We start from the raw sequence: 25,927 nt of genomic DNA, 5'->3' as shown, positions 1-25,927 counted from the left end.
AGGAATGTGATTCACGTATAGATATCGAGATTTCATCCTTCACTTAGATTCACGATCGCTTTTCCTAAAAAAAATAACCGAGTCCCAACGTATAATCTATAGACAGATCAGAAAAAAAGGAACCCGATTCTCGCAGGTTCGTTGTGGCTGTGCTTCTCTTCGTGCGGAGAAGTGAGTCCGTGGCTAATAAGGTAATTTTAATGATGAAGAAGGAATTCCTTAAACAACGAGAACCAGCGAACAGGTCGTTTTAATGATGGGCGCCAGGCTGGGCATCAGGTACCCGATAAATTAACGAATGAAATAGTTCCTTTTCTTCCTGGGGGCCACGGACAGTTGGAATATAGAAATACAGAGGTAAAACGGAACGTACAACGTCTTGGGTCTGGGGTCTGATAAAAATCTTTAATTCAGTCGTAGTCGACACTCAGTATACATAACCGTCTCTATACAGCGGGATAATTATCAGAACTCATTAAGACTTTGGGAGGCAACGAAAACCAGGTAATAACTGGTAGCGGCCTCCGGTTACTTCACGTCGTCGTTTACAAGAATGCCTACATCTTCCGTCGTGGAAATTCAAATGTCACGTACCTTTGCTCACGTCGCGTCGCGTCTTTTTAGTAAATTATTATAATTGACTGCGAGGGACAAAAGAATTTGAGAAAGAAAAAGAAACGTTGCTGAGATTGAACATCTGAAACTCTTAATTGAAGATCTTCTCTCTTCCCCTCGATGTCGGAAGTGAAGGGGTCGTGAAACTTGGCATCATTTACCTACCGCGTTATTAATATGCGAAAATGAAAACTAGGAAGGAAATTATCGAAATTCTTGCAATTCATCGTTTTGCTGAAGATCAATTTTTAGAAATTGTTAGTTTGGACGTAGATCGACAGAAAGAGAAAAAAATCACCTATCTCTATTCCGTCATTATATTTTCAAATACAGCCCGCCAACGCATTGCATGTAAATTTCTTGTTTCTTTTCCAACAGGTGTTCGTCGAATGCCATACCTACAACTGTTCGGAAAGAATTTTTATTTTTTTCCCTCGTCTTCCGATGAAACTGATCGCCTCTCCTTATTTATGGTGAAATAAATTGCGTTACGCGGGAGATAAGGTCTGTGTTTTACGGACGATTCTTCGATAGGAAACAATTTTTTTTTCTCAAACCAATCATTGCCAATCGTGTCGGAAACATAGTAATAAAATTCATTCTACATCGTTATAATAATACTTAATTAGTGAGCTGTACATGGTTTATGGGAAATTGTTTATTTTTTTTGTTTCTAAGTAAATACATTACTCAATTGTTCGGTACATATATACAATTTTATTGTTTGTAAATATAAAGGTTTAATTTTAACAAATAAATAATTTTCTCTTCCTTTCAAATATAAAATATAGTAACATAGAAAAAACTATTTACAGTCAACAATATATAATATACGCAGTAGCGCGGAATCTCTTTGAGGATTTATATGGACCGTATATTAATTGGGTACAGAAATTCGCGATCAACTATAAATAATACATGTAATGACGTCATAGTAAGGATAAATGGTATAGTGGTAGTAATCGATAAAAAAATCACATTACGCTTTATTATATAGTACGAAAATTCACAAACAAGTTCTAGCATAGCTTTTGAAGTTTCTGGTCTATACGACGACGCAAAATAGTTACACATAGTACGGTATTGAAAACTGGCCCTCGTAGACTGGATCGCTGGGAGTGGATTTCTTCGGTGGGTGGAATAAATAAAAATTGGCAAATAACGCCGCACGTCACCAAGCGCAAAGTTTAACGAAGCGATTTTTTACACGTCCGAAAGCACGAACGTTCAAGCTCAAAAATCAATGCGGTATTCACATTAAACCGATGTTTATATAATATATTATAATATCGTACTCGGTGAGGGTACTAGAGGTGCTCGAGAGCTCGACTATTGGTCAGAAGTTCGCGAGTAAGTCGCCACACTTGCTTAGCAGCGTTCTCCAATCCGCTGGGCGACTTGCCCTTGAATAGATCAAGGTTCGGAAGGAAGTAGTGCGGACATCTTCGACACTGCAGGCAGGATATCAGCTGCAAGAAAATGCCGTTTATCCTGTCCCCGAGGCAAGCCTCGTCCCATTCGGCTTCGAGAGGATGCTTCTCGCACTCGTACAAGAGCAGCGTCTTCATGTGATAGCTGCTCACCGGGTTGCCGGGCAAGTCTAGGTGCCGGTCGCGGAGGGTCTTAAGGATGCTCAGGCACCGCCGACGGCACCCGCCTTGCAACAGCCGCGTCTCCGCTTCGGTGAAGGACAACACCCAGGCGTCACCTTCCATCGCGGACTGTTTTCCCTGCATGGCGACGCTCTCCTTTGACAACAGGTCGAAACCCTCGGTCTTGACCTCGGCCACGTGGCTGGGATGAGGCCAGGGAATGTGGGGAATCGGCCAATGCGACGCCGAGCGTGGCCAGACGCCGGAGCACTTGAAAGCCGGGGTGATCTGGACGACGTATCGTTCCCGGATCCTGAGCTTGACCTCGGTCGTGTCGGCGATCATCTTCACCGAGTCCCTGTATGCGCACTTGTCGCAGGCCTGAGCTACCAGGGTCTGGAATCGCGAGCGAATTTTGCGAGCCGATAGATAGCCGGAGGCCGTGATGAACTCGACCCAAAGCGACATCGAGCGCTTCCGGCCGTCGCTGAGCTTCAGGACCGCGCAGCCCGGCAGCGTGCCGTCGTCTACGAAGTTGAAGACCCCCATCTGGTTCAGGTATAAAACTACCTCAAACTCCCCCGGTGAAACGACCTCCAGCCCCTCGTATCGCCCGTTGCACTCCGTCAAGGAGGAGATGAACCGCGGCTCCTGGACCTCAACCTCCTTCAGCACGTCCTGCACCACCTTGCACACCTCCCGAATAGTCTTTTGAATCTGGACCATTCGCGCCTGCACCCGTTCACCATAGTACTTGTTTATCTGGTAGAGCATCTTCGACTGCGCCGCCATCATGTCCTGCGGTACCAGCATCTCTTCGGCTCTCGCGATTCCGCAGAGGACCTTTCTTCTTCTCTCTTCTTCTTCCTCTTCCTCTCCTTCATCCGATCACCTCGCCCACAGCCGAAGTCATTTTCAGCCGTAATCCCCGTCAGGGTTCGCCTCAGGTCAGCCGCAGGCTGAAGGCGCTCGTCGCCGTCATGACAATCGTGTAACGCAAGTCCAAGGGAGACGCGTGCAGGTCGAGTCTGCGACCTGGATAGCGACGCCAGCGACCGGAGGACCACTGAGTCTCTTTGGCAGGTGCGCTGTCTCCGACACGGAGCGCTCGCCCCGCGCTACGATTTCAACGCGCCGACGTGGGGGCAAACTTTTGACGCGTCGGCACCGCCTCTCGACGCCGAGCGTCGCGAGTGTGCGCGTGGAACGCCACGCCCCCGGATGCTCTCCCGGAATTGTGTGCCAGAGAGCACCAACACCGTAATACCAGCATCTGTCACTTACTCCGATCTCCTGACGCAACCCTCAGGTACAGGTATTGATGTCTTTCCACAAATTTCGGAATCTTTGACTCGAAGTCGCGCGATCGGGTTTCGCGATGCGTTTCTTTTCTCATTTCTCTCTAAGATTTTTTTTTCGCCAGTCATCTATAATTTTACTTCGGTTCGTAATGCAATCGCTAAATTTTCATACCATAGTCGAAGCCGGCGTCATTCGATTTGTGAATAAATTTGCTACTGTACAAGGAAGATCGCGTGCCGTATTAACGCTACCTGTGTCTCGCAAGTTTACATGCAAATAGATGCGAGACATTCACGGTATCGTTTTATTGCAGGACTTCATGCATGCGCTGCATGTGAATTATATCAGCAAGTGAGTACAAGACTTTTATCCTTACTTGTTTAAAGATTTATTTAAACTCATTCTCATTTTAATACTCCTTTTCTGTGGACACTGCAGTATATACGTATACTACCCGCGAGTCCTTTTTTCTTCAAGTATGATTATACCTACGTGGATCACGAAGTATCAGACTACCGCGGTGGTAACGTTAAGTGATCCCGAACCAACGAAAATCGAGCAACGAAATTTCCGAAACGGATCTTCCTCAAAGGTTCCGCTGCCTAGTGAAGCGTGAAATTATCCTTTTAAATTTTTATGTGCACTGCGCTGGACACAGGAGACGAGCTCGGTGCATGGCATCGTTCAACCGCGCATCATTTTCTTTTCTTTTTCTTTCTTCTTTTTTTTTTTTTCAATCTCTACAACTTCTTTCATACACATGTAAAAAAAGCAGAGCCTCTCGGATTTCATTTATATAAAATTACTTCATGTGAAGTATCATGTATACCTTACCCACGACGAGTCCGGGCTGAACGACGAACGAACGAAGGTTGACGATTATATCTATACCCAAGAATGCACTGCTGCATAGAGCGCACACGGTCCTCATTTCCAGGAAACTCCTCTCCACGCTGCGTTATAGACAGACAAGAAATTCGAAGCTATATCTTCTCTTTCCGTTTTCCAAAATTTATACAACAAACGATTTAACACGGTCTTATTTCACCTCCAACGATAGGTCAAATCCATGTATACAGCTCCAAAATCTGTTTGCCATTGACCTCATCAAAGACCTACTAAAATCCTCTCGGTTATTTCCAAATTCGTAACAATCGAGGTAAAGCGTTTCTGGAACGAATTCTGATCCCGGAGCTCCGAAATTCGCCCAGAGTCTTCCAACTTTGCCGGGCACTTGATCCACCGCAGATTAGGAAGTTGTATTCTCGTAAATAAACCTGCTCGTCGCGTTCTTGTTCCATTGGTGTATGACGTGATCGCTATTTAAAGATATGCAGATTAGCCATCGGCACACAAGCCCGTGTATCACGTACCCTCCTTATGCCTCTAGCTCATCCATGTGACGCACGGTGCGCGTAGGTGGTACGTGGACGAATGCACACCTTCTTGGAGTTCGGGCCGACTGACATACACCTCGATGTGCTTCTCTCTGAGAGTATTGTAATCGCGAAATGCCACCGCGATCATCCGGCATGCGGTGCACGCACCTCGTCCGATAACTCTGCTGAAAGGATCATTTGAATATTCGACATCGGCATGAGAAGCAGACTGCGATCTGCGACGATGAGAACTCAAAGTCAATATTGCATATAGGAATGCGTTTTTCAAAAACTTTGACTTTGAGTAACCTGAATCACCTTCGAACATCTTTTCATACCTATAACGCGTCATGAGTTTTGGAAGGACAGTGGTCTGGAAGGTCCCGAATTACCTGGAAGTATATTTCAAAGACCCTTGAGAACCTGGAAGGTAGATTCTGACGTTTTGTTGGTAATCCAGAATTTCTTTAGTTTTTAATTTTCTTGGGAGGCCTGATTACCGTACCGGTATTAGAACGTTCCAGACTTTGACTTGGGTTAGTGCTCGTTGCTCAAACGGAGAAAAAAATTATTTGTGATTTGTGAAATTGTAATGTTAGAATTCAATTTGTCAAAGTTAATTCATAAGTCATGCTCGCACGTTGTAATTTAGGTGCCCAGCGATGCCGCGACGGTTAGTCGGGTTCGATCCAATTGTTAACGCTGACCTCGGAATATCATTTGTATAAATAAATATCGATGCGAGAGTGCGGTTTAATTGCGTTCAAATTTTCGTCACGATTCGAGTACCGTGAGCAGTAAATTTCGCGGGTTTTACGAGCGGTGCGAAATTGAAATTGTTATTCATTAGGAGGTGAGCTACGTCGCCCTTCGCTAAATTTATCGGGCAAACGTACCTGCCCAGTATGTATTTAAATATATCTTAAAGCAGCGTCGTCCCGACGGCTGGAGGAGACCTGGAAAAATTGCAAACGTGCATTCGAGCTTCGGGAATCGAATCTGCATGGGCGGAAAACGCGGAGGGAACGCGCGCGCGGAACTTAATCGAATTTGCGCACCGAAATCCAATCCACTAGGAACAACCGAGGGTGCGCATCCCCGCGCTTCGCTAATATGACTTGATTCACGAGCCAGGCGCACAGCCAGCCACCCCCCGCGGTACAATTCGGGGGTCAAACACTCTGCGCCACGGAGAGCACCGTCATCCGGGCACCGCTCCAAATGTGCCTTTCATCATCCCATCTAGACGCGTGATTCGTTTATACCCTGAATTATTTACACACCCGTGCCGCGTCCGAACTGACGGAAGGGAATCGGGTTAAGGGAGTGTCGTTAACCCTCGATTCTCGACACGAGATGGAACCGTATGACTTTGACTTGAGAGGCTAAACATTCCGGCGCCATTGCCGTTGCTCAATTCCGTCCCGCAGACACGTACATCGATTGATCATAGATTCAGCTGTTACGGTCGACAAGTCATCGAAGTCGGCTCGTAATTTGACGCGCGTTTTACGCCGCTTAAACGATACGTGCGCATGTAGCCTCTTCGATTACCTTTTACAAAGTGCGCTTCGAGCGCACAAGCGCGGCTCTCTTTTGACGGTCGCTGCAGAGGGTCTCGCAGGGTTCGTACCTACATTTTTACCTTTGCCTATTTTGTCTAGTGACATGTTATAGTCGTCGGATTACGACGATGAATTGCGGAACGTCTTTTCACCGTGGGCTGGAAAAAGAGCAGAGCCCACTACACGATGTTTCGCAAACATATCCTTTGTGGCGCGATGCGCGAACTCTGATCTCGAGACTCGAACTGCTTTCATTATTCTACTCTCTTCTATTCTTCGTCTTGCTTTTGCCTGCGGAGAGAACTCGCGCATTGTGCGGCCGCTGCGTGATCTCCGAGATGGCCAAGATGCCGGCGGGTACCCGGCCCTTGTAAATCACAACGACCCAACGTCGTCGTTTGGCTAATCCCGAGTAATCCTGAGCTCAGGAGTTGAGCCCTGCCAGCCGGTGATCTCGCAGCCTCTGCACCGTCTATTTTCAAAATCGCGGGGAGAATTTGACGCGGCTCGTCCTCGTCCCGCAGAGAAAATCAAAATTATCGAACCAACCGAACCAAAACGCGGACGAAAAGCAAAGGACATGCTTATCGTTATAGCCAGATGCACGATTCCAGGCGTTCGGAACGTCTAATCGTCAGGTTTGTACGACTGTCGTCGTCCCCCATGCGGACAGTAGTTACCGCGGTGCAATTAACGTCGCAGTGACACCCGGTCGGGAGCATCTGGTGCCGGAAGCCACTGCAGTCTTATTTTGTATTTTATGGTGAATGGGAAACGGCTAAGTAGTTTGTTGGTTTGTTATTGGGTACGGGTTAATTAAACCCCCTCCAGTAAATTCCTTCCTCGATTATATTTACGACACGCGTTTATAGCTGCGCCCGCAATTCCAGCAGCAATTTTTCCTCTCATTATATATGTATATACACAACGTGATTCAGAGAACAATTATACGCAGATAAAAAAATAATTTTTCAATGATATTTCTTAACGAACCGCTGGAACGTTTTTCGTACTCTTTACGTCATGTCATTGCGAAATTGCAGCTATGCAATGAACACTTGCCGATGTCCCCGTGTGCCGTAAGGTGCAGAGTTTAATTCTCGAGTCCGTGTATCCCGCGAGTCATGAAACGGGCTGCAGCGGTTATTTGTCTTTCACAAGGCGAGCAGCACACGCCGTGATCCGTTCCTCGGGGATAAGTGATTCCATCCGCGGTGGTCCCTTTGTGCGTTACCGGCCGCACTGCCGTTATCTCGTGTGAGATGCGGCAATAAAGGTATGAGAACACGCACGTGAGGCACATAACTCATTCCTGGCTCTCGGGGAGGGTAACCAGGGGGGAAATCGTGACGGTGGGTACATATGGTTATAGCATAACAAACGAACGAACGACGTATATTGTGGATAGCGCCCTAGCTCTTCAATCCATACTTCCATGTACCGCCGTGAAGTGAAATCGTGTTCCCGGCCGTTTTCCTCCCCATCGATTAACTATTCGCCCGGACGATTTACCGCCGGTTTCAGGTAAACCGAACCCCAAATCGTGTACCTGGTCGACAACCTCCGACCGAAATACTACGTCCCCGGCAATTGCGGCGAATCCATCGATTCTGCCCATTCGCTCCCCCTCCGTCATAGAGAGCCTTGCCAAAAAACACCGCAGGTCCCAGGGGATGCTCGAAGGTGTCGGATGAGTGCCGCACTGCATACTCGAGCACACGCACACAAGGCTAATGCGAGGCAGGGGCGGGTGGCCATTCTGGGGCACTTAATCTGTTTGTTGTACACAATTCAGCGGGACTCTCTGGGCTGCTAAGTGGTTCTCCATTCTGTCGAGCGAGGAGGAGCGACGAGTGTTGCGGGGTTAGAGCAGCGGGACGCTGCTGCGTTTTGTGCCGTATATACGTTATGGGGGGCTGTGAACGAGACACGTGTTGTTACATCACATCGCGCCGTCCTTCTTCCCTTCTGCTGCTCCTCTCAAGCCCTGCTTCGTCCCGGGGTGCACTAATCATCCGCCACTTGACACTCAGTGACAAGGATTTGTCCTGTAGGCGATGCTCTTTTCCCTTTGTTCCTGGATGTTGGTGTATTTCTTTCCCGGGCATAATTACTGCCAAACAAACCAAACGCATAATTAGTTCGAATCGTGGAACAGTCCTGACTTCAAGACATTTCTGACCATGGAAGGGCAGGAAGGACAGATCATAATCTGAACAACCGCGCCACCCAAGGATATCGGGAGGTGCGGAACATCACCCGTAACTTTCGGAAGGGAAAACTTTCTCGAAAACAATGAATTATTTAAATGGCATGGTGGAGTTGCGTCGTGGCGCCCGAGGAGGCGTGAGTTGTATATTTTCATTCTCGTCCCTATTTGTCACGGATCGAGAGAAGGACGATGGCTCGAATACTCAACGAGACACAAGCAAAGCATAAAGTCCGTTTTACGCCGTGGCGATTCCCAGGCTCGATGAAAATCATTGGCCCTTTTGATGCGGCCGCGGATTAATTGCGATCGAATTTATAACCTTACGTGACCTATCTTCTTCTATCCGGCCTCGAGAGTGAATCGAATAATGGATTCTGCGGCATGATTCGCAGGGTCTTATCAACCCGCTGCAGTATTTGTGAAGGAGAAGAAGGGCGCGCTGCAGGCCTCAGGGGCCCGCGACTCCCCTGCAGTCCATTATCCTTTGTTTTTCATCCCGTTTGTCCCGCGGATCATGCATTCAACAGAATCTCGTTTAATCTTCTTTTGTGCGGTGATTCTCACGCGACGCCCCTCGTTTTGTACCAGGCACCAGCCACAATGGCTGCGATCGAATTGCCAAGAACTCGGAACTTCGCTTACCACTTAGGTGGTACCGTGTGATCAAGGACTACGAATCCACGCACACAAATGCGACAATCCTTTCCTGCACTAGTACTTCATCGGACTGTTTTCCCATAGGGGAATATCCAAGGGCTTTGTCCCCAGGGCGTCGAAACCGCGCTGCAAACTCACATCCAGTTTTAGAGCCCCGAGAGATTGAACCTAAAGCAGCTTCGACGGGAGTTAATTGGGTTCGAGCACGTGTCTCTGCTTCAGGATGATAATCCCGCGTCGTATGGAATCGTTGGCATTTTTTTCATCACCGGTGCTTTTTACCTCCTGACATGGTGATGCCGTGCCGTTCCGGGCGATCCGGATTCTGTCACTGATCGAGTGATCGCGGAGGGCTGTCAATCGCCGTAGAGATGGAATATCCTGATAAGGCAAACGGTCCTCTTTTTGCGCAGGACTACGCGACGCACTGCGACGGTGATTCGAGCTGGCCACGGCCTTTCCGGGACGACAAGAAGTCCCAGCAGCGTTGAGTCATCGCCAATTTTTTTACCTCGCTTTTATTTCCACCGCAACGCGGGGCAGCCGCTTTTAATAGTCTTCGGAGTAATTTGATCATTTCATTCCTTGCGGATCTTAATCGGGTATCGTCGATAGGCCGCGCTCTCATTAGCCCCAAAATTGAAAGCCCGCAGCTCCGGGACGCCGAGCTGGAGGGTCGTCCTCGCCCCTCCTCGAGAAAAGACCTCGCTTCGCTCGGCGCAGGTCCACGTCGAGTCCTGGGATCGATTCCCGTGACTCGGCAAGGCTCCTCCCACCGTGGGGCGGCCATCTTGGACTCTCGGAGGGTTCACTATATCACATCACACCTCGGCTCGTGCCTATATTCACGTGTGTGAGTGCCCGGGGTCCTCAGCTCTCGATGCTCGGCCAATCGAAGACAGAGCCGGCCGTTTTTCAACCGAGATTTTAGCCGATCTTTGTGAAAAAGTGAATTTTGAAAAAGCTCCGTTTTTCCCATCCACTAACCCTTCTCTTTTCTTTTTGTTCCAGGTCCTCAAGTACTGCGATCACCTTCATGGAAAATGGTACTTTTCCGAGGTTCGTGCGATATTCTCGCGTCGTTACCTTCTGCAGAACGTAGCGATAGAAATATTTCTCGCGAGCAGAAGTGAGTATCCGCCGCACCTTCTTTGCCCCCCTTAAATTAACCTTCCAACATTCTGCGCCCGATTTCTTGCCCTCATTTTATCAGCCTCTGCGTCGAGATCCCCGGATCGGAATGTAGAGCTCGCTCAGAGGTGTGCCATCGCCGAAGTTTTTACCTAATAAATATCACCCGCGGATTGCACCGTTTCTTTCCATCTTTAAATTTATTATTTCATCTCGCCAGGTTGGGGACGAATTAACCGCACCTGCTCGTCGCCCTGGAACTTTTTCCCGGTCATTCGACTCGTCTGAACCCGATCAGCGTTCCTCGAATAATCGTGTTTCCATATGCAGTTATACGCTCTCGAACCCTTCGCTCTGATCCTTTCGAAACATCTGCTCGCAGTCCTCGAACTCTTGCTTCTTCCCTCCGCGAAACATTGGAATCTCGTCCCGAGATACAATCGATTATACTTGCTTTCTTTTCTGTAGCGGTGCAGCTTTTTGAATAACTGCAGAAAATTGGAAGACAGCTCGGTCAACTTGATAGTAAAAAAATAACTGTCATCGGAATCGAAACACCGAGGGCTTTAATTTCAATTAAGCATATTACGCACGTCGACGCGAGTAAAATCATGTTAATATATTCCGCGTCAAGGTGAGTTTCTACGCTGCAAAATAATGTTGAAAAATTCTTACTGTCCTCATCGCCACGTGTGTTGACACCAGAAAAAACCATCAGCGTTAGGTTGAATTATTCGTAAGTTAAAAATTTCCATATTACCTCGTCCATAATAAGATCCTATCTTCCTTCTCGCGTTATACCGTCAATTAATCAAAGCGTCACCATCACCGTTTGTCTCGGGAGCAATTACATCTCGTCACACAATATTCTGCACGCGAAGTGACGTCCAACCAACCAAATTCGGGCTTAAAAATACGAGAATATCGTTTCCATTGGCGTGATGTCTCGGGGGTTGAAGAGCTATCGCGATCGGCATGAAATCGGGTGTTGGTCCGTTGGAATGGGGCATTAAAAATCACGTGGACACACCTACGTCGAGGAGGCAGGGTTAACGCCTTTTTGTCAACAGCTTCGATCCTCTTCGCATTCCCCGACCAAGCAACGGTGAAAAAGGTGATCAAGGCGCTGCCGCGGGTCGGCGTTGGAATCAAATATGGGATTCCGCAGACTAGGTAAGTTCCTCTCTGATCGTCCTGCGTTCTTCCTGAGGAGCACGAGCTGTCCGACTGTCGCGGTTCTCGGCCCACTTAGTCTTCGCCGGCCGTTGAAGCGAAACACGGGCGATGCATTCTTGGGTCTCTTTGTCCTTTCGGCCACCCCTTCTCCGCGACCCTGCGAGGTGTACCTCGGCCCTCTCCCTCCCCCTCTCTCGCTCTCTCCTCTCCTCCCCTGCATACAACAGCGGCGAAGAACACAGGTCCGCGTCGAGACCGCCGAGCCGGTCATCCATTAAACGTTCCTCCGAGGCCCGGCAAAGATACGACGTCCATAAATAAACCAAGTTGGTGGACCGATCTGAGAAAGCTGATTCCCTCCCTTACCGCCTCTCTTCCTTTCTCTCTTTCTTTTTCGTTCGCTCCTCTTTCATCGGCAATGAAAATTATTTTCAGCGCAAAACTTTAATGGTACAATATAAATATCATTCGGCCGTTCCTCTCGCGATCTCACTGCTGATCCTGCAGCCTGCAGCATACATGTCGATGCTGTTACACGCTCCACCGTGGTCGGATTGTCACTTCGTTAGCGAGCTGTCCAAGATGCGAATTTAAATCGCGCGGCTAACCGATCAGGATCGATCCCGACGTACGGCTTGTAGACTAATCACGCACGGTGTTAATTGGCCGATTTATCAAAGCAACTTTCATCTTTTATTATTCACTTATCTTACCGTCGACGGGTGTTCGAATGGCATCGCGCTAAAACGAGCGGGTTAATTAATTTCTAAAACAAATTCGAAAACTATTTACATCATTCCAGGGAAACCGGTTCCGATTTCTTAAGCTTTGTCAATACTTACTTGTTAGTGTTTTTTCACACCTATAGGTTAGATATACGTAATAGTTTTCATAACAATAATAATAATAATAGTAATATTTTAAATGACTGTCAAGACCGCGAGCTTTCAGCCGGAGCTTTCACCTTCCAATTGTCATTAAACCTCATATACTCCGGGGCACATAAACACTTGAGACTTGAATCAAAGATTTTAAAGTCAGGATTTAATTTACGAGCTTCGTCGTGCCGTCGAGCTCATCGCACCCATCTTAATGCATATAAGTTTTTTTTTTTTTTTTATGCAAATCGAAAACAAGTGCGAACGTAATTACGTATATCAAAGTGATGCGGCAGATCCACTTATCCTACTAGACATTCAACCCTCGGCTGGGTTACAGATATTACTTTATAAATAAACATCTCGGGCGGTTTCTCCGTCCGTCTTCTTCTCTGCTCGCGTGCTGGAGGACCATCAATTTTTTTTTTCTTTTCACATAGTCGCCGTTAAAATGAAGTGTGCAATTCCGATTCATCCATTTACAGAAGAGCTTCGATGATGTCGCCTCGTCAACTCATGCGGAGTTCAAACATGACCCAAAAATGGCAACGCAGAGAGATATCGAATTTCGAATACTTGATGTTTCTCAACACCATTGCTGGTAAGTAAATACCACTAACACATAATCAATATTCATCCTATTGGAAAATAATGGCAAAGGTCAGCAACGCCGTTGCTCGCGATCAGGAAAAATGACCAACCATCGGACGTCCGGAAGCGGGTAGAGAAACCGCGCCCTGAAACTACACGTTGCTTCTCGTAATTCTAGGGCGTATAGGTACTTGTACTTGTTCTTGTACTTGTGCATGCTGTAAACTAGACGGGCAAGGCGGTCTTTTTAGGGCTGCACGGGCGGATGGAGTCTGTCGTTCCACGTTAGGGGCGTTCTCAATCAGTCTCTTGTTCCGCACTCACCCCAGACCCGGTGTAATCCTCGTCCCATCACGGCGCACCGCCGACGGTAATCCTCTCTCTCCCTCAGGAAAACCGGCACCCGAGTTACCCCCTCGGGGAATTTCGACGCTCCACGTCTGTCCGTCTGTTTGTGCCTGTCTTCTTTGCGTTCCGCGTGGTTTAATCCCCGCCACCGCCGCTGCGGAGTATCAAGTTTGTTTTGCCAAAAGAATCCATCTCGGGAATCGAGGAAATGCGGATTTCGTAAAATACCCCTTTTCATTATTAAAAAAAAAAGAAGAGAAAAATGATTCATTTAGACTCGAAGATTGTACAAAGTATAATCAATAATTTCACACGTATATGCATCCTTGATAAAATCAAATTATTTCGCAGGATCGAAAAATGACGGTCAATGATCCTTTTGTTTGCTAATTCATCACTTCTTTATCTTTACTTTCTGTCACGATTTCAACGAATAATTGAGTTGAACAGACTCTGCAGATTTCTTTGGGGCTTCTTTTTTGCGATGAGTTCTTAAATCGGGCTTAACGATTTCGAAATAAGCCGTAACTGTCGGGGTTACTGATTCCGCTCATACGGAAATTCGGGCAAGAAATCTTCGACCTATATAAACATAATGGTCTAAAATTTGCTTCGTTTTAATCTCGTGCAACTTTCGCAGCATTTCAATCCCTGTAACAGGATGTCGGCGGTATATGAAGCCTGATAAAGAGTGGATCGTGGCACAGGCGAGTAATTAGAGTCCCGCAGTTAAACCGGATACTAGTACGTACGATTCTCGGGCTGTTTAAGTTTCTCCCGGTATTTACGAGGCGCATATATTAATTGCGCGGATAAATAAATACGAGTATGCGGGGGTATAAAACACGCGAACCCGGGGAACCGGGAACCGGGAACCGGTCTTCGGTGTCCTGCAGGGGCTCCTGCGCTTCGAGGGTGTTTGTTTGTTTGTTCGTTTGTAGTCCGTATTCGTTTGCCAAAAATTGATGGCAGTCAACCCGGTGCAAATACGAAATGGGCCCCGCGGTTCCGCGGCTACGTTCTACTAGTTTGCGGCCCATAACGCGTGCAGCAAGAGGCTTTTGCCTCGCCGCCGATCCCGCTCGAATCACCTCATCCCCGTCACTCTGCCTGGCCATCCCTCACGGCCGTGTCCGACACGAAACTATACCAAACCAGCTGCCAACAGGTCTTTGCTTTCGCCTCTTCGATCGTATCTGCAGGCCTCCGCGTATATGCATCCTACCGAGTGTCTCGATCTTTCTCGATCTTCCGCCGCGCGGCCGCAGTTTCTCCTTCCTTCACTCGATTCCAGGCCTCTCTTTCTCGCTCCGCACACAGCCCGGCATGCCGGTGAATTATTGTTCGGAGGCGAATGATTTATCGGTAAGATATCTACCCGCAAACATCGCGAGGATCCTTTCCCCTGCAGGAATTCTGCATCCTTGATACACCCGCCTTGCGCGATATCTTTACGTAACTATTATATATGTACCTACTTGGATTAATTTTCCTACGAGTTTCGAATCGAGAGAAGGAATTCATGGAAACAAAAAAAAAAATAAAAAAATTTCTCCCCACCTGGTGGACGTTCATTCGGAATTAGAGTCTTCTCTGAATTGCCCCTCTAAATCGTCTTCGGATTCGGATTCGGATTCTCGTTCTGACTATTTTTTCCCAAGTAATAATTAATTCAGCAGTCTCAGTGCTTCTCGTTTTCGCAAGTTTCACCTCTTAAAATCGAACGAGATAGGATTTATTGTGATGTAATATGTTGTTATTGTACAACGGCGGGCCTTAAGTGGGCACTTAATTCTATAATGATCACAAAATAACCCGTACAAGACGTACATCGTGTGAAGAAGTCACGTAACGAGCACCGCACAGGTATGTCTATTTCTCGATCAGTATAAAAATAACAAAAATAAAGAACCGTATAAATCATTCGGTCAAAAACTGTTACATCTTTTTTTTCCCCTATCGCAGCCTGATCGCATCTTACGTGGCAAACTCGCGAATGAATATCGAGCGAATGCACGTTTAATTAAAAAACAAAAACAAAAAAAAAAAAGAAGAAAAAACACCAACACAGTTGCTCTCATTCAGGAATATCGTACGTGCGACCAGGGATAAAAGATAAAATTGATACAATATAGCCTTCGTTTTCCGCCACAGCATCAATCAAGATTTTACATCTAACCGGCTTCTCGCTCTCGGCTCTATCAGAATTATATCTCCTGTACGGCTAGCTGTGCACTGCTCGTCGAGGCGATTAAGAACGGAGAGCGGAAAACGGAGTGTCTCCTCATCTCTTCTCTTCCTCTTTTTCTTCTTCTTCTTCTTCTTCTTCTTCTTGCGTCGCGTTTGTTTGTGGTTATTATTACGAGGTTGGACGTGCGTGTAAAAGTGGACGGCCATCCTCCCGCGCAGAGACGCCTCGAGGTCGGCTTCGCGTACCCGAAGAAGCCTATCCGGCGGGCCGAAGGATGTGAATAGGAGTAGCAAGACACCGCACGTTATCCCTCTAACCAGAAGTCTCGGTCTCTGGATATGCGTCCCCCGCATTCTCGTGTCGCGACGACGTCCCCAGACTCTCACTCACGTGGACGCCCTCATTTATTATCACTTTGACGCATAACGCTCTCCTCCAGCGTTATTCACCGCGATATTCCACCGCCGCCGCCGCCGCCACTCTTCTCGGCTAATGATTTATCGAAAATTATCCCCTCGCATCCCTCGTGTGTTTATTGTTATCATCACCATCGTTCGTATATATAATTTTATAATTCTTGGAATCGGAATCTTATCCTTTATCCCGCATACTAAGAGTAATTCCTTCAAATCGTCTTACATACCTACTTCTTTTGTTTCAACACTTGTCTTACTCTCTAGCTTTCGTATCTACTCCCGTTTTAATTTTTACCGGTATCCTTAAGCGGGCGCCTCCCGCCGGGGCGGTGACACGTTTTAATTAGCGTGTGTATGCCTGCGGTTGGTGGTGAAATGATGAGCGGTCCGTTCGTTTGGCTGCCTGCCGTTACTAATTCTTGTTCATTCTTGTGGGCGAGAAGAAAATAGATAGGGATGCTGAAGGGCGGGGGGCGGGTGACCTGAGTGACAATTTCAGAAGCGATTAGGCGAGAGGTTCTGAGTTATGCTCATCCTAAACGGGCTACCGCGCCCCATTGAGCCCGACTTCGGTTTGCTTCGAAATAGAACGACCGACGCCCCGAAATGCGCAAGTGTGAGCGCGTAACGCACACTGGTGTATCCATTCCGCTGCTGCGTGTAAAAATGGAAGAAACCCAAGAGCCCGGGGGGAAAGATGAGAGTCCGGAGTTGGGAGACGGTCGCTTCGTAATTCGAAAATTAGCTTCTTCTTGAATTTCTCTCCGAAAATAAATTCCTCATCTTTGCATGACTCTGCGTTAATTCATGGCTCCATTTCGAGAATCTTGGAATGACCCTGAAGCGACAGGAAGTTAAAGAGCATTCTTAACGAAGGTGTGCACTCTATCAGATTTTATAAAAAACAATGCGTGCGCGTGGATGGGGGTCGTTGAGCGACGTTGGCGACGAGATCGTTTCAATAACGAGGCAGGCGTCGTAACTTCGTGGCATTATGAAAGACGCATTAATTATTAGGCCTCGCTCGGATCTCGAGGCTCGGCATACCAGCGAATAGCAATATCGCCGCGACTTCGTGCTCAAAGGATCACGTTTCATTCGCATTTATCATAAGTGGAAAGTCTCCAGCATCGATATGTGCTACGAGTGTAACTTAAAACCCTTGGACAAGAAAGATGTCCGAAAGAATTTCTGGTCGTCGTCGTCGTCGTCGTCGTCGTCGTCGTCGTCGTTACGCGGCTGACAGTCAATCGTCATTTACAAAAACTAGCTAGGATTATATACCTCGCTTCAACTTTCTGAAAAACAAAACCCGCACATCTCGTGGGTGGTCCTCGGCTAACGCAATCCTTGACATTCACCCCTCAGGGCACGCGTGCATTCACGCCTGTCAATGGCACTCTACGTCTGACCCGAGGAATCAACCTGCCTTAATTATCACGCTTGTTCATTTTTATACTTGAACTCTCTTGTCAGAGATTGGATGTAAATGAGTTCGACTTCACCTCAAGGGTTTTTGTATTACCGTAATATTTTTTTTTTGTTTTTGTTTTTGTACCCATGAGTTTCGCTTCCGGTCATTTCGAAGACCATGACGAACCGTTACTTGAAGAGTCGATTTTCAAACCAGTAAACGGAGTCAATGATATCGGCTACGTAGATGCGGAATTTTGACTTGTAAGTTTGTCAAGACTCGAAATCGAAAATCTCAAATCGAATCGGGTCTGTTAAGAAATCACTCAGCGAAATGATCATCAAATTTTGTTCGATACGACTGCACCGATAGCGGTCCAGAGCTGACGTCACCCGACGATTCTGGTATCGAAAAAGCGTCCCGCCGTTCCTCACGTGCTCGGCACGTGATGAGTAATTGCAAAGCCAGTATTTTACTTTCTTAATTGAAAACCATCCCCGGAGTGTTATTAATGAGCTGACTAACTCGGCGCATCGTCCGTACAGTGGGAGGCCTGCGGGTATAAGGCACATGCGGCGAGTAAATCGTGGCGGTGCGCGATTCGAACTGCAACGACCATCAGCTTGTATGTACGCGGGTTGCTCTCGCGGTGGCAAAGGAGGACCGTTTCCGGTACACGTGCGTCCGTACATAATTACGTTACACGCTCCTTATGTTAATGCAAAGAGACTTCACATCCTCCGATTTATTAAGTCAATCCTTGTCCCGGGTATTGCATGATCCTCGTGCAATATGTAATACCGGCTGTACTTCGCGTGTAGCCCGACTCACTTCTGCAGCGAAAGTCGCGATAAGAACTGGACTGCACGTCCACCTACGACCGCCAGTGACGGATCGCTTCGATGTTATCGGGATCCAGAGTTGGCACCGAGGCCAAGCCAAAACCGCGTATCCATTCGTCATATCGAGACGTTCGAAAGTCTCCTCGCTGCTTCGTGCCGCATCCCTTTTTCCTGATGCATCCTCATTTCTGATTCCAGGGCGAACCTACAACGACCTCAATCAGTACCCCGTCTTTCCTTGGGTTCTGACCAACTACGAGACCAAGGAACTCGACCTGAGCCTCCCGAGCAACTATCGGGACCTCTCTAAGGTGCGTTGCACAATATATGTACGAGCATAATGTACTTCGCTCGCCTCTGCAGTGGACCGGGTTCGCTCTTGTTAACACCGATGTTGAACACTCTGTTTTCACCCTGTTTTCAGCCCATCGGCGCGTTGAACCCGAGTCGTCGCGCCTACTTTGAGGAACGCTACCAGAGCTGGGAACATGATAGTATTCCACCGTTTCACTACGGCACTCACTATTCAACCGCTGCCTTCGTTCTCAACTGGCTAATTCGTGTGGTGAGTGATGTTGGATTTCGTTCGTTGTACTCCTAAGATAATGTGATTCGAGAGTGAAAGAAACAGGAAAAAGAAACACCTGACATGAGATGAGATGTAAAAGGAGTTTCATGGCGATAAACATTTTTTTCATCCATGAATCGAGTGACGATGCTTGTTTCCGAGTCGAAGACGACGATTTTCGCGGGTATAAATCTGAAGTTAGAGGTACGGAAAATTTTTTCGAGAAAGAGTTTTTTGCTCAAAGCTTTTTTGACGCCTTATCACGGGCTTACATCTAGCTTTAGGGGTATTAAGGAGTGTAACTTATGGGAGAAGGTCAGTCGTTCGTTAAGTAGTTTGTAGCTGTCGCTGTTTCATCCCGAGGCCGAATGAGATATGGAGCAACGATGGCTGCGGCTGTGTGCCGAGCAGAGCTTCCGACTTCTATCTTTTGTTGAGTAGTCGACTCATTTACAGATCATAAATTAAGAAGACACCCTGCGTCTTTAGTGTCCCGCTTGTTGATACCCCGATTCGGAGTAGCTTTACTCTGCAGTCGTTAACTTTCGAAATTTTTTTGATTTTATTTCTCCTTCTACTTCGCCGTAGTTATTTCTTATTTTTTTAATATTTTGACGAAACATTTGATCAAGAATGAAAGAAAAAAAACCACGAAGCACTGTCTTGTACTGTGTGTAAAAAAATTACAATCGTAGTGTTGTGACAAGATGATAGTTTCTCTTAAGAGGTTTTTTCTTTGGAATCGAAATTTTTTTTTTTTCGTTCAACATATAGCAACAAAAATACTCCGCTCTTCTCTCTTTAACTTCTTTTAAAAGTCTTGCAAAACGTCGTTTTTCATTTACTTTTTATTCGTAAAGCAGAGAGAGGGAGAGAGAGATAGTAGACGAAGAGTAAAGGAGAGCTTTTGACGAGTCCTCTGGTTCCCAGTCAAAGTGCGGGACACTTGGGTAACATTCGTCAAGGCGTCGGGGCGCCTTGAGGATGTCAGGAAGCGCGTTGAGGGCCCCGTTGAGAATTGAGTGTCGCTAAGTGGCGGCTTTTAGGTCTTGAAGACGGACTCGACACCGCCTGGTGTTACGGAGCATAGACGAGTTTATTTTTTTCTTCTCTTTTTCTTTTCTTTTCTTTTTTTTCTCTTCCTTACCGAGGCGGTAAACAACGCTGCCTTCGGCGCTCCTTGCTCCGGATTTTCCGGCTGCCTCCTTATTTCCTACGGCACGCGTAAAAGCCATGCAACTTCCTGGAGCAGGTCGAATATTCACCTGGTGGTGAAAATAATTGAGCCGTACTCGTGCGTACGCCGAGGCCAAAGGCTCTCCCTGGTTCACACGAAAACACGCGTGACTGGACGCTTTTAGAATAATGACTTATTTGGAATTAAACTTGCATCTAAATGTCCCGAGTTTTTATCAGCCCTCGTTTACTCTAACACCGCGCCTGCCGTCCGAAAACCTCGTTTTATTTGTCACCCTGTATTTTATTAATGGAACCCTGAATTAAATTCAGTCCTACGGAACGTGAAAACGAAATTTAGTTGAACAAGAAGACGAATCGGATGATAGTGAGAATCGAACTCATGCCAATACATTTTTGATTCTTGCTTTTCACTTCTTACCATTTATTCAAATTCAATGTATTTCTTCTGGCTTCAGGAACCGATGACAACAATGTTCCTAGCGCTCCAGGGGGGCAAGTTTGATCACCCCAACAGGCTGTTCTCGTCTATCGCACTTTCCTGGAAGAATTGTCAGCGAGACACGTCAGACGTCAAGGTTTGTGTGCGAAATAGCCTCGTGATTCCTATTTTTTTGTGTCAATTTTTCTACTCTCTGCTATTTTTCCTGCATCTAGGAATTAATTCCGGAGTTTTTCTTCCTGCCCGAGATGCTTGTCAACAGTAATCGCTACCGATTGGGCAGACAGGAGGACGGAAGCGCTGTCGGCGACGTGGATCTACCACCGTGGGCATCCTCGCCGGAAGAGTTCATCCGCATCAATCGAATGGTGAGGATCTTTCTAATCTTATATTTATAAAATGAAAGTGCAATTAAATGACTCTATTTGTTCTTCCGCCGCAGGCACTCGAGTCCGAGTTTGTTTCCTGCCAGCTGCATCAGTGGATCGACCTGATATTCGGGTACAAGCAGAAAGGTGAGTAATTCCTGATCAGAAACGAAAAAAGAGGTCTCAGGAACTACTTAAAATCCACCACGAGTCGCGTCTCGACGGCGCCGCCTTCTGCCGGAGTGTCGGTACACAGGGATCGGTTTAAATTAAATTTTTGGCTGATGCTAATTGTTTGAGACGCCTCTATATCCGGCGCTTCCCCGAAGATGTCCCCGAGCCCTGTTTCTAGTGCGGGAGACTGTTTCACCCTCCCTTCGCGTAGCAGGCGAGACCGTATGGAAGGAATTAGTTTTTAGTTTGCGCCCGGTCCCCAATCCGCTTCTCTTCCTCTCGACGGCTTTTACTCGCAAGTTTTCTACAGCCGTGCAGGTTTAAGTTCGGCTCGATCGCCTTTCCTACGAATCCAGAGAGAAGGAGAGAAGTAGAGAAAAAGCAACTCCTCGCCAATTAGCCACGTGCTTTCGGCCTCACCCTGTAATACGCAACACGTTTCCTTATCCTCCCCATCCGGGGGGTTTGCGTGATGAGACTCGTATCCCAACGGGAAAAGAAAATAATAACAAAATGACAACCGTGTTTCTCGTTTCCATTCCTCCTTACGCGGAACGGAATGTATGCGTTTTAGGTGGAGGCCACATTTCTGTTCGGTGCTTTTGTACAATATCGCGAAACGTTTAGTGTCTTCTTTGTATTTTCCGTCTTATTGGAAAGGAAAAACCACTTATTTTCCGCAGGTCCGGAAGCGGTCAGGGCGACGAACGTATTTTACTACCTGACCTATGAGGGCAGCGTGGAACTTGACTCGATCGGAGACCCAGTAATGAAGGAGGCTATCGAGAACCAGATCCGGAATTTTGGACAGACGCCGTCTCAGCTGTTGATGGAACCGCATCCTCCCAGAAGCTCAGCGATGCACCTGGTAAGTGAGGGGGGAAGAAATTTATTTTAGGACGTTAAATGATGGAATAAAATTCCGTTCTTTCTTCGCAGTCCCCAATGATGTTTTCGAGCATTCCGGACGACGTATGCATGACGATCAAGTTCCCGTCCAACTCGCCGATTTGCCATATATCGGCCAACACTTATCCCCAGCTTCCGTTGCCCTCCGTCGTGACGGTGACCACGGGACAACAGTTTGCTGTTAATCGGTGGAACACAACCTACGCTGGTAAGATTGTCCGGAAGAGATTTCATCATGTTTGCTCATTCCATGTATCAAGCTTAGCATTCTGATGTATTAAACGTTTCAGCATCGGTTCAGTCTCCGAGCTACGCTGACACTCCGCAAACGCAGGCAGTTAATCAGCCCTTGTCGATGGATCCGGTTCTTTGTGAGTTAAACAGAAAACGCATGTGTATCGCTGTTCAGTTTCTATGTTACCGTTGCAATCTTTTTTCTTATTACCCTTCGTATTTCAGCTCAAACGTCAAACAGCTCGAATCCGGCGCTCCGACGACACTTGGGTGATAATTTCAGCCAGAAGTTAAAGATCCGGAGCAACTGCTTCGTCACCACAGTTGATAGCAGATTCCTCGTTGCTTGCGGATTCTGGGACAACAGTTTCCGCGTATTTTCTACCGAGACAGGTAGAACTCTTCGATTTTTTAGAAATAAAACAAGAAATGGAAAAAGTTTAGGTCCGGTTTAATCACATTTAACTAACCCCTATGAAACAACTCGAAAAATTCATATTAAAGTACTAAGTTTCGGCTGTCTAATGACTTTGTCTGGTGTGAAGAAACTCCTCTCGCTTCACGATTCACGTTTACATTTAGTTGAAACAGACAAAATCAAAACACCTCAATTAGGACACCTTTTAGAATCGAAGAGGCCTGAGTTTAGTCTACAAACGGTAGATTTACGACAGAAACCGTAAGGGACTCTAATCGCTCTCGAGGCGGCCTAAAACCACGTGCGATGGAACAATCTTCACACATATTAAGATCTCGGAAAAAATAAATTCCTTGTTCCATTTCCTCATTACACGTTATCTTTTCCCGCAGCTAAAATAGTCCAGATTGTCTTTGGGCACTACGGAGTGGTGACCTGCCTCTCCCGAAGCGAGTGCAACATCACATCCGACTGCTACATAGCCTCGGGAAGCGCGGATTGCACGGTTCTTCTCTGGCATTGGAACGCGCGTACCCAGACAATAGTCGGCGAAGGCGAGGCCCCCGCACCCCGGGCGACGTTGACGGGCCACGAGCAGCCAGTGACAGCCGTCGTCATCTCAGCCGAGCTTGGCCTGGTGGTTTCAGGATCGCATTGTAAGTCCCCGAAAGCCCCGACGATTTTCCAATTTTCAAACGGCCCATTTTCACCCTGAAATTCTGTTAAAGACGGCCCCGTCCTCGTGCACACGACCTTCGGCGATCTTCTCCGGTCCCTCGACGCTCCGTCGGGTTACTCTTCACCTGAAAACATTGCCATGTCCCGAGAGGGTGTCATAGTAGTCAATTACGAACGGGGACACGTCGCGGCTTTCACGATAAACGGAAAACGACTTCGTCACGAGTCTCACAACGATAATCTTCAGGTACGGTTGTCGATCGTGATCGGAGTGCAACTCTCCTACTCTTATGACAATTAGGGAAATTCATTGCAAGGATTCTTACTGCAACAGGCATTTGTGGAATCCGAAACAGAAAAAAATGTCTGCAAGTTTTTAAGGTCGACATTATTTCTTGTTTAGTGCCTGCTCCTGAGCCGCGACGGCGAGTACCTGATGACTGGAGGAGACAAGGGGATCGTTGAAGTCTGGCGGACCTTCAATCTCGCGCTGCTCTACGCGTTCCCGGCCTGCGAAAGCAGTGTCAGATCGCTGGCGCTATCGCACGACCAAAAGTACGTACCACCCTGGCGTCTTGACGCCAAGAGAAAGTGTAGACCCGATATAGGTGCCACCACGTCCTGGCCTACCGTCGGTGGTAAGTCAGGTCCCCTCCGTTCTTCTGTAGCTCATTCCGTTCTGTTCACTCATGTTACAGATTCCTTCTAGCCGGATTGGCAAACGGTTCGATGGTCATCTTCCACATAGATTTTAACAGATGGCATCACGAGTTTCAGCAGCGCTACTGAATTCTTCTGAACGGCGGGATAAGCGTGCGAGCGAGATAATCAGAGTAAAGAAGAAATCAGTCATTCCATTATCGCTGTGATGATACGCATTTTTATACTTTGAAGCAGACGCAAATTGATAAAACGAAACACTAAAAATGGCAAAAAAAAATAGAAAAAAGAAAAAAGAATAGTAACAATCGGAACTTGATACATTATATTATAAGTCTAGAAAATCGCTTGAATAATGCTGATAAACTTTTCGCTCAGTTTTTCAGTAACTACAGTTACTTTATGATCAACTACCACTCAAAGATTTTTTTTTAAAGATATATTTTAACTAGGTTTTTAACTCTTTATTAGAGTTGTATTCAAAATTCCCTAATTTTCCTGGAAGAAAAAAACAGACTTAGGAGTGGTTCCATTATAATTATAATTATTATTCTAACTTTGATTTTGTTCTAAATGGTGTTACTTATTTGATTAAAAGAGAGAAGAGTGATGGAAATATGTACAATCGAAACAGGATTTCGATTAGATTTTATTTTGGAGCAATTACGTTTATGTTCATGTAATATGATTTTAGCATGATTGCGAAATCTACTTTGTAAGTATTGTTTGTTAATCATTACTATCATCATTAGTTGTTCTCTTTGTTAAATTGTTTTTTCAACCCTGTAAAGAAATGAAAAAATAAGCAACATAGGAAAGAATGAGAAGATAATTTTCAACAACGAATACTATGTAGTATTATATAATAATCTTGTTCGAACTATTTGTTACATTATTAAAAATCACCGCGAATATAAATCTATAATATATAATTTATTCACTAACTCGCGATGTGAAGCAAGAAGAAATATGTTTCAAATATTTATACCGTGTAATCTTCACATTATACGAACAGTCGTCTATGTGCAATCGGTGTTTTTGATGATTATAATAATTTTTAACGTATCGGATCGATCGCCGATTTGCAGCGTGATCGTTAGGCACAGTATGTACTTACGCCTAGATGTTTTATATATATGATAGTGGTGTTAAGAAAGTACTTTCTGATTATGTATTGAATAATAGGGTACATATGTATATATGTATCTCGGTATTTTGCGTAATAACAATGTTATTCACCCTCAATATAATAACAGTTATTGATTCTGCACAGAACTTCGTTTGAGGCAAAAAATTAAGAGAAAAATATTATGATAATAGGTATAAATCAAACAATCCACAACTGAATCTGCCGAGGTATTTAATAATTATGATTCTTGTGTCGAGTATATGATAGTTTTCGAATCGTTTACTGCATAACGTGTAAAAGCTTGGCTATTTATATATATATACATAATTATGTGTATATAATAAGTAACTAAAAGATATGTTATTAACATTAACGCTAGTCAATTACGGAGACTTTGATCTACTATATAACTGTCTACGTTGCAATCTTTCGAAAGCTTACAACTACCAAAAAAAAAAATTAAGTAAAATAAAACGTTTAAAAGAGAACATTTCAAAAAGATGCCAAACTGTGCGTAAATTATTTTTATGCATCTTTGAACGTAAGTTTGGCGCCAATAATTGTCTCAATAAATTATACCGTGGTACCCGTTGTACATAATACATGTTAATAATATCCTGCATACATACCTATACGCTGCATACATATGTCTACCTTACATATGTACAATATATGCATTATCGGATCATAATTCTGTTCCCCGTGGAGGTAGGATTTCCAAAGGAAGAGGTTTTGTAGCTGTTACAAATTATACATTTGTATACGTACAAGATACAGGTACAACATACATGTATAATTCTGTTATTGCGAAGATCACCAATTCGAATTACGTTGATAAGCC

The 25,927-nt window shown here is 46.0% G+C and overlaps 2 protein-coding genes across 5 annotated transcripts in view; one reads left to right on the top strand and one right to left on the bottom strand.

Moving 5' to 3' along the window:
• LOC124412479 (neurobeachin) overlaps window positions 1–25,533 on the top strand; it is a 243,182-nt gene extending 217,649 nt beyond the window's left edge. For all 4 annotated transcript variants that reach the window (XM_046892370.1, XM_046892371.1, XM_046892369.1 and 1 more), the window contains exons 38-53: window positions 10,334–10,451; window positions 11,524–11,626; window positions 12,993–13,108; window positions 18,508–18,620; window positions 18,734–18,874; window positions 20,533–20,652; window positions 20,732–20,884; window positions 20,959–21,031; window positions 21,742–21,926; window positions 21,998–22,175; window positions 22,258–22,338; window positions 22,427–22,594; window positions 23,012–23,275; window positions 23,348–23,544; window positions 23,701–23,852; window positions 23,996–25,533. In XM_046892370.1, the coding sequence (XP_046748326.1) occupies window positions 10,334–10,451; window positions 11,524–11,626; window positions 12,993–13,108; window positions 18,508–18,620; window positions 18,734–18,874; window positions 20,533–20,652; window positions 20,732–20,884; window positions 20,959–21,031; window positions 21,742–21,926; window positions 21,998–22,175; window positions 22,258–22,338; window positions 22,427–22,594; window positions 23,012–23,275; window positions 23,348–23,544; window positions 23,701–23,852; window positions 23,996–24,086 (2,253 nt within the window). In that variant the 3' untranslated portion in view covers window positions 24,087–25,533. The remainder of the gene's footprint in view (window positions 1–10,333; window positions 10,452–11,523; window positions 11,627–12,992; window positions 13,109–18,507; window positions 18,621–18,733; window positions 18,875–20,532; window positions 20,653–20,731; window positions 20,885–20,958; window positions 21,032–21,741; window positions 21,927–21,997; window positions 22,176–22,257; window positions 22,339–22,426; window positions 22,595–23,011; window positions 23,276–23,347; window positions 23,545–23,700; window positions 23,853–23,995) is intronic.
• Window positions 1,344–3,268, bottom strand: LOC124412483 (protein mab-21-like). The gene has a single exon (XM_046892379.1). It carries the CDS (start codon window positions 3,018–3,020, stop codon window positions 1,923–1,925), a length of 1,098 nt encoding a protein of 365 aa, XP_046748335.1. The 5' UTR covers window positions 3,021–3,268; the 3' UTR covers window positions 1,344–1,922.
• Window positions 25,534–25,927: the final 394 nt, after the last annotated feature.

The sequence above is a fragment of the Diprion similis genome, chromosome 11 (genome assembly GCF_021155765.1).
Source record: "Diprion similis isolate iyDipSimi1 chromosome 11, iyDipSimi1.1, whole genome shotgun sequence".
Classification (NCBI taxonomy): domain Eukaryota; kingdom Metazoa; phylum Arthropoda; class Insecta; order Hymenoptera; family Diprionidae; genus Diprion; species Diprion similis.
This window is presented reverse-complemented; position numbering and strand designations above follow the sequence as displayed.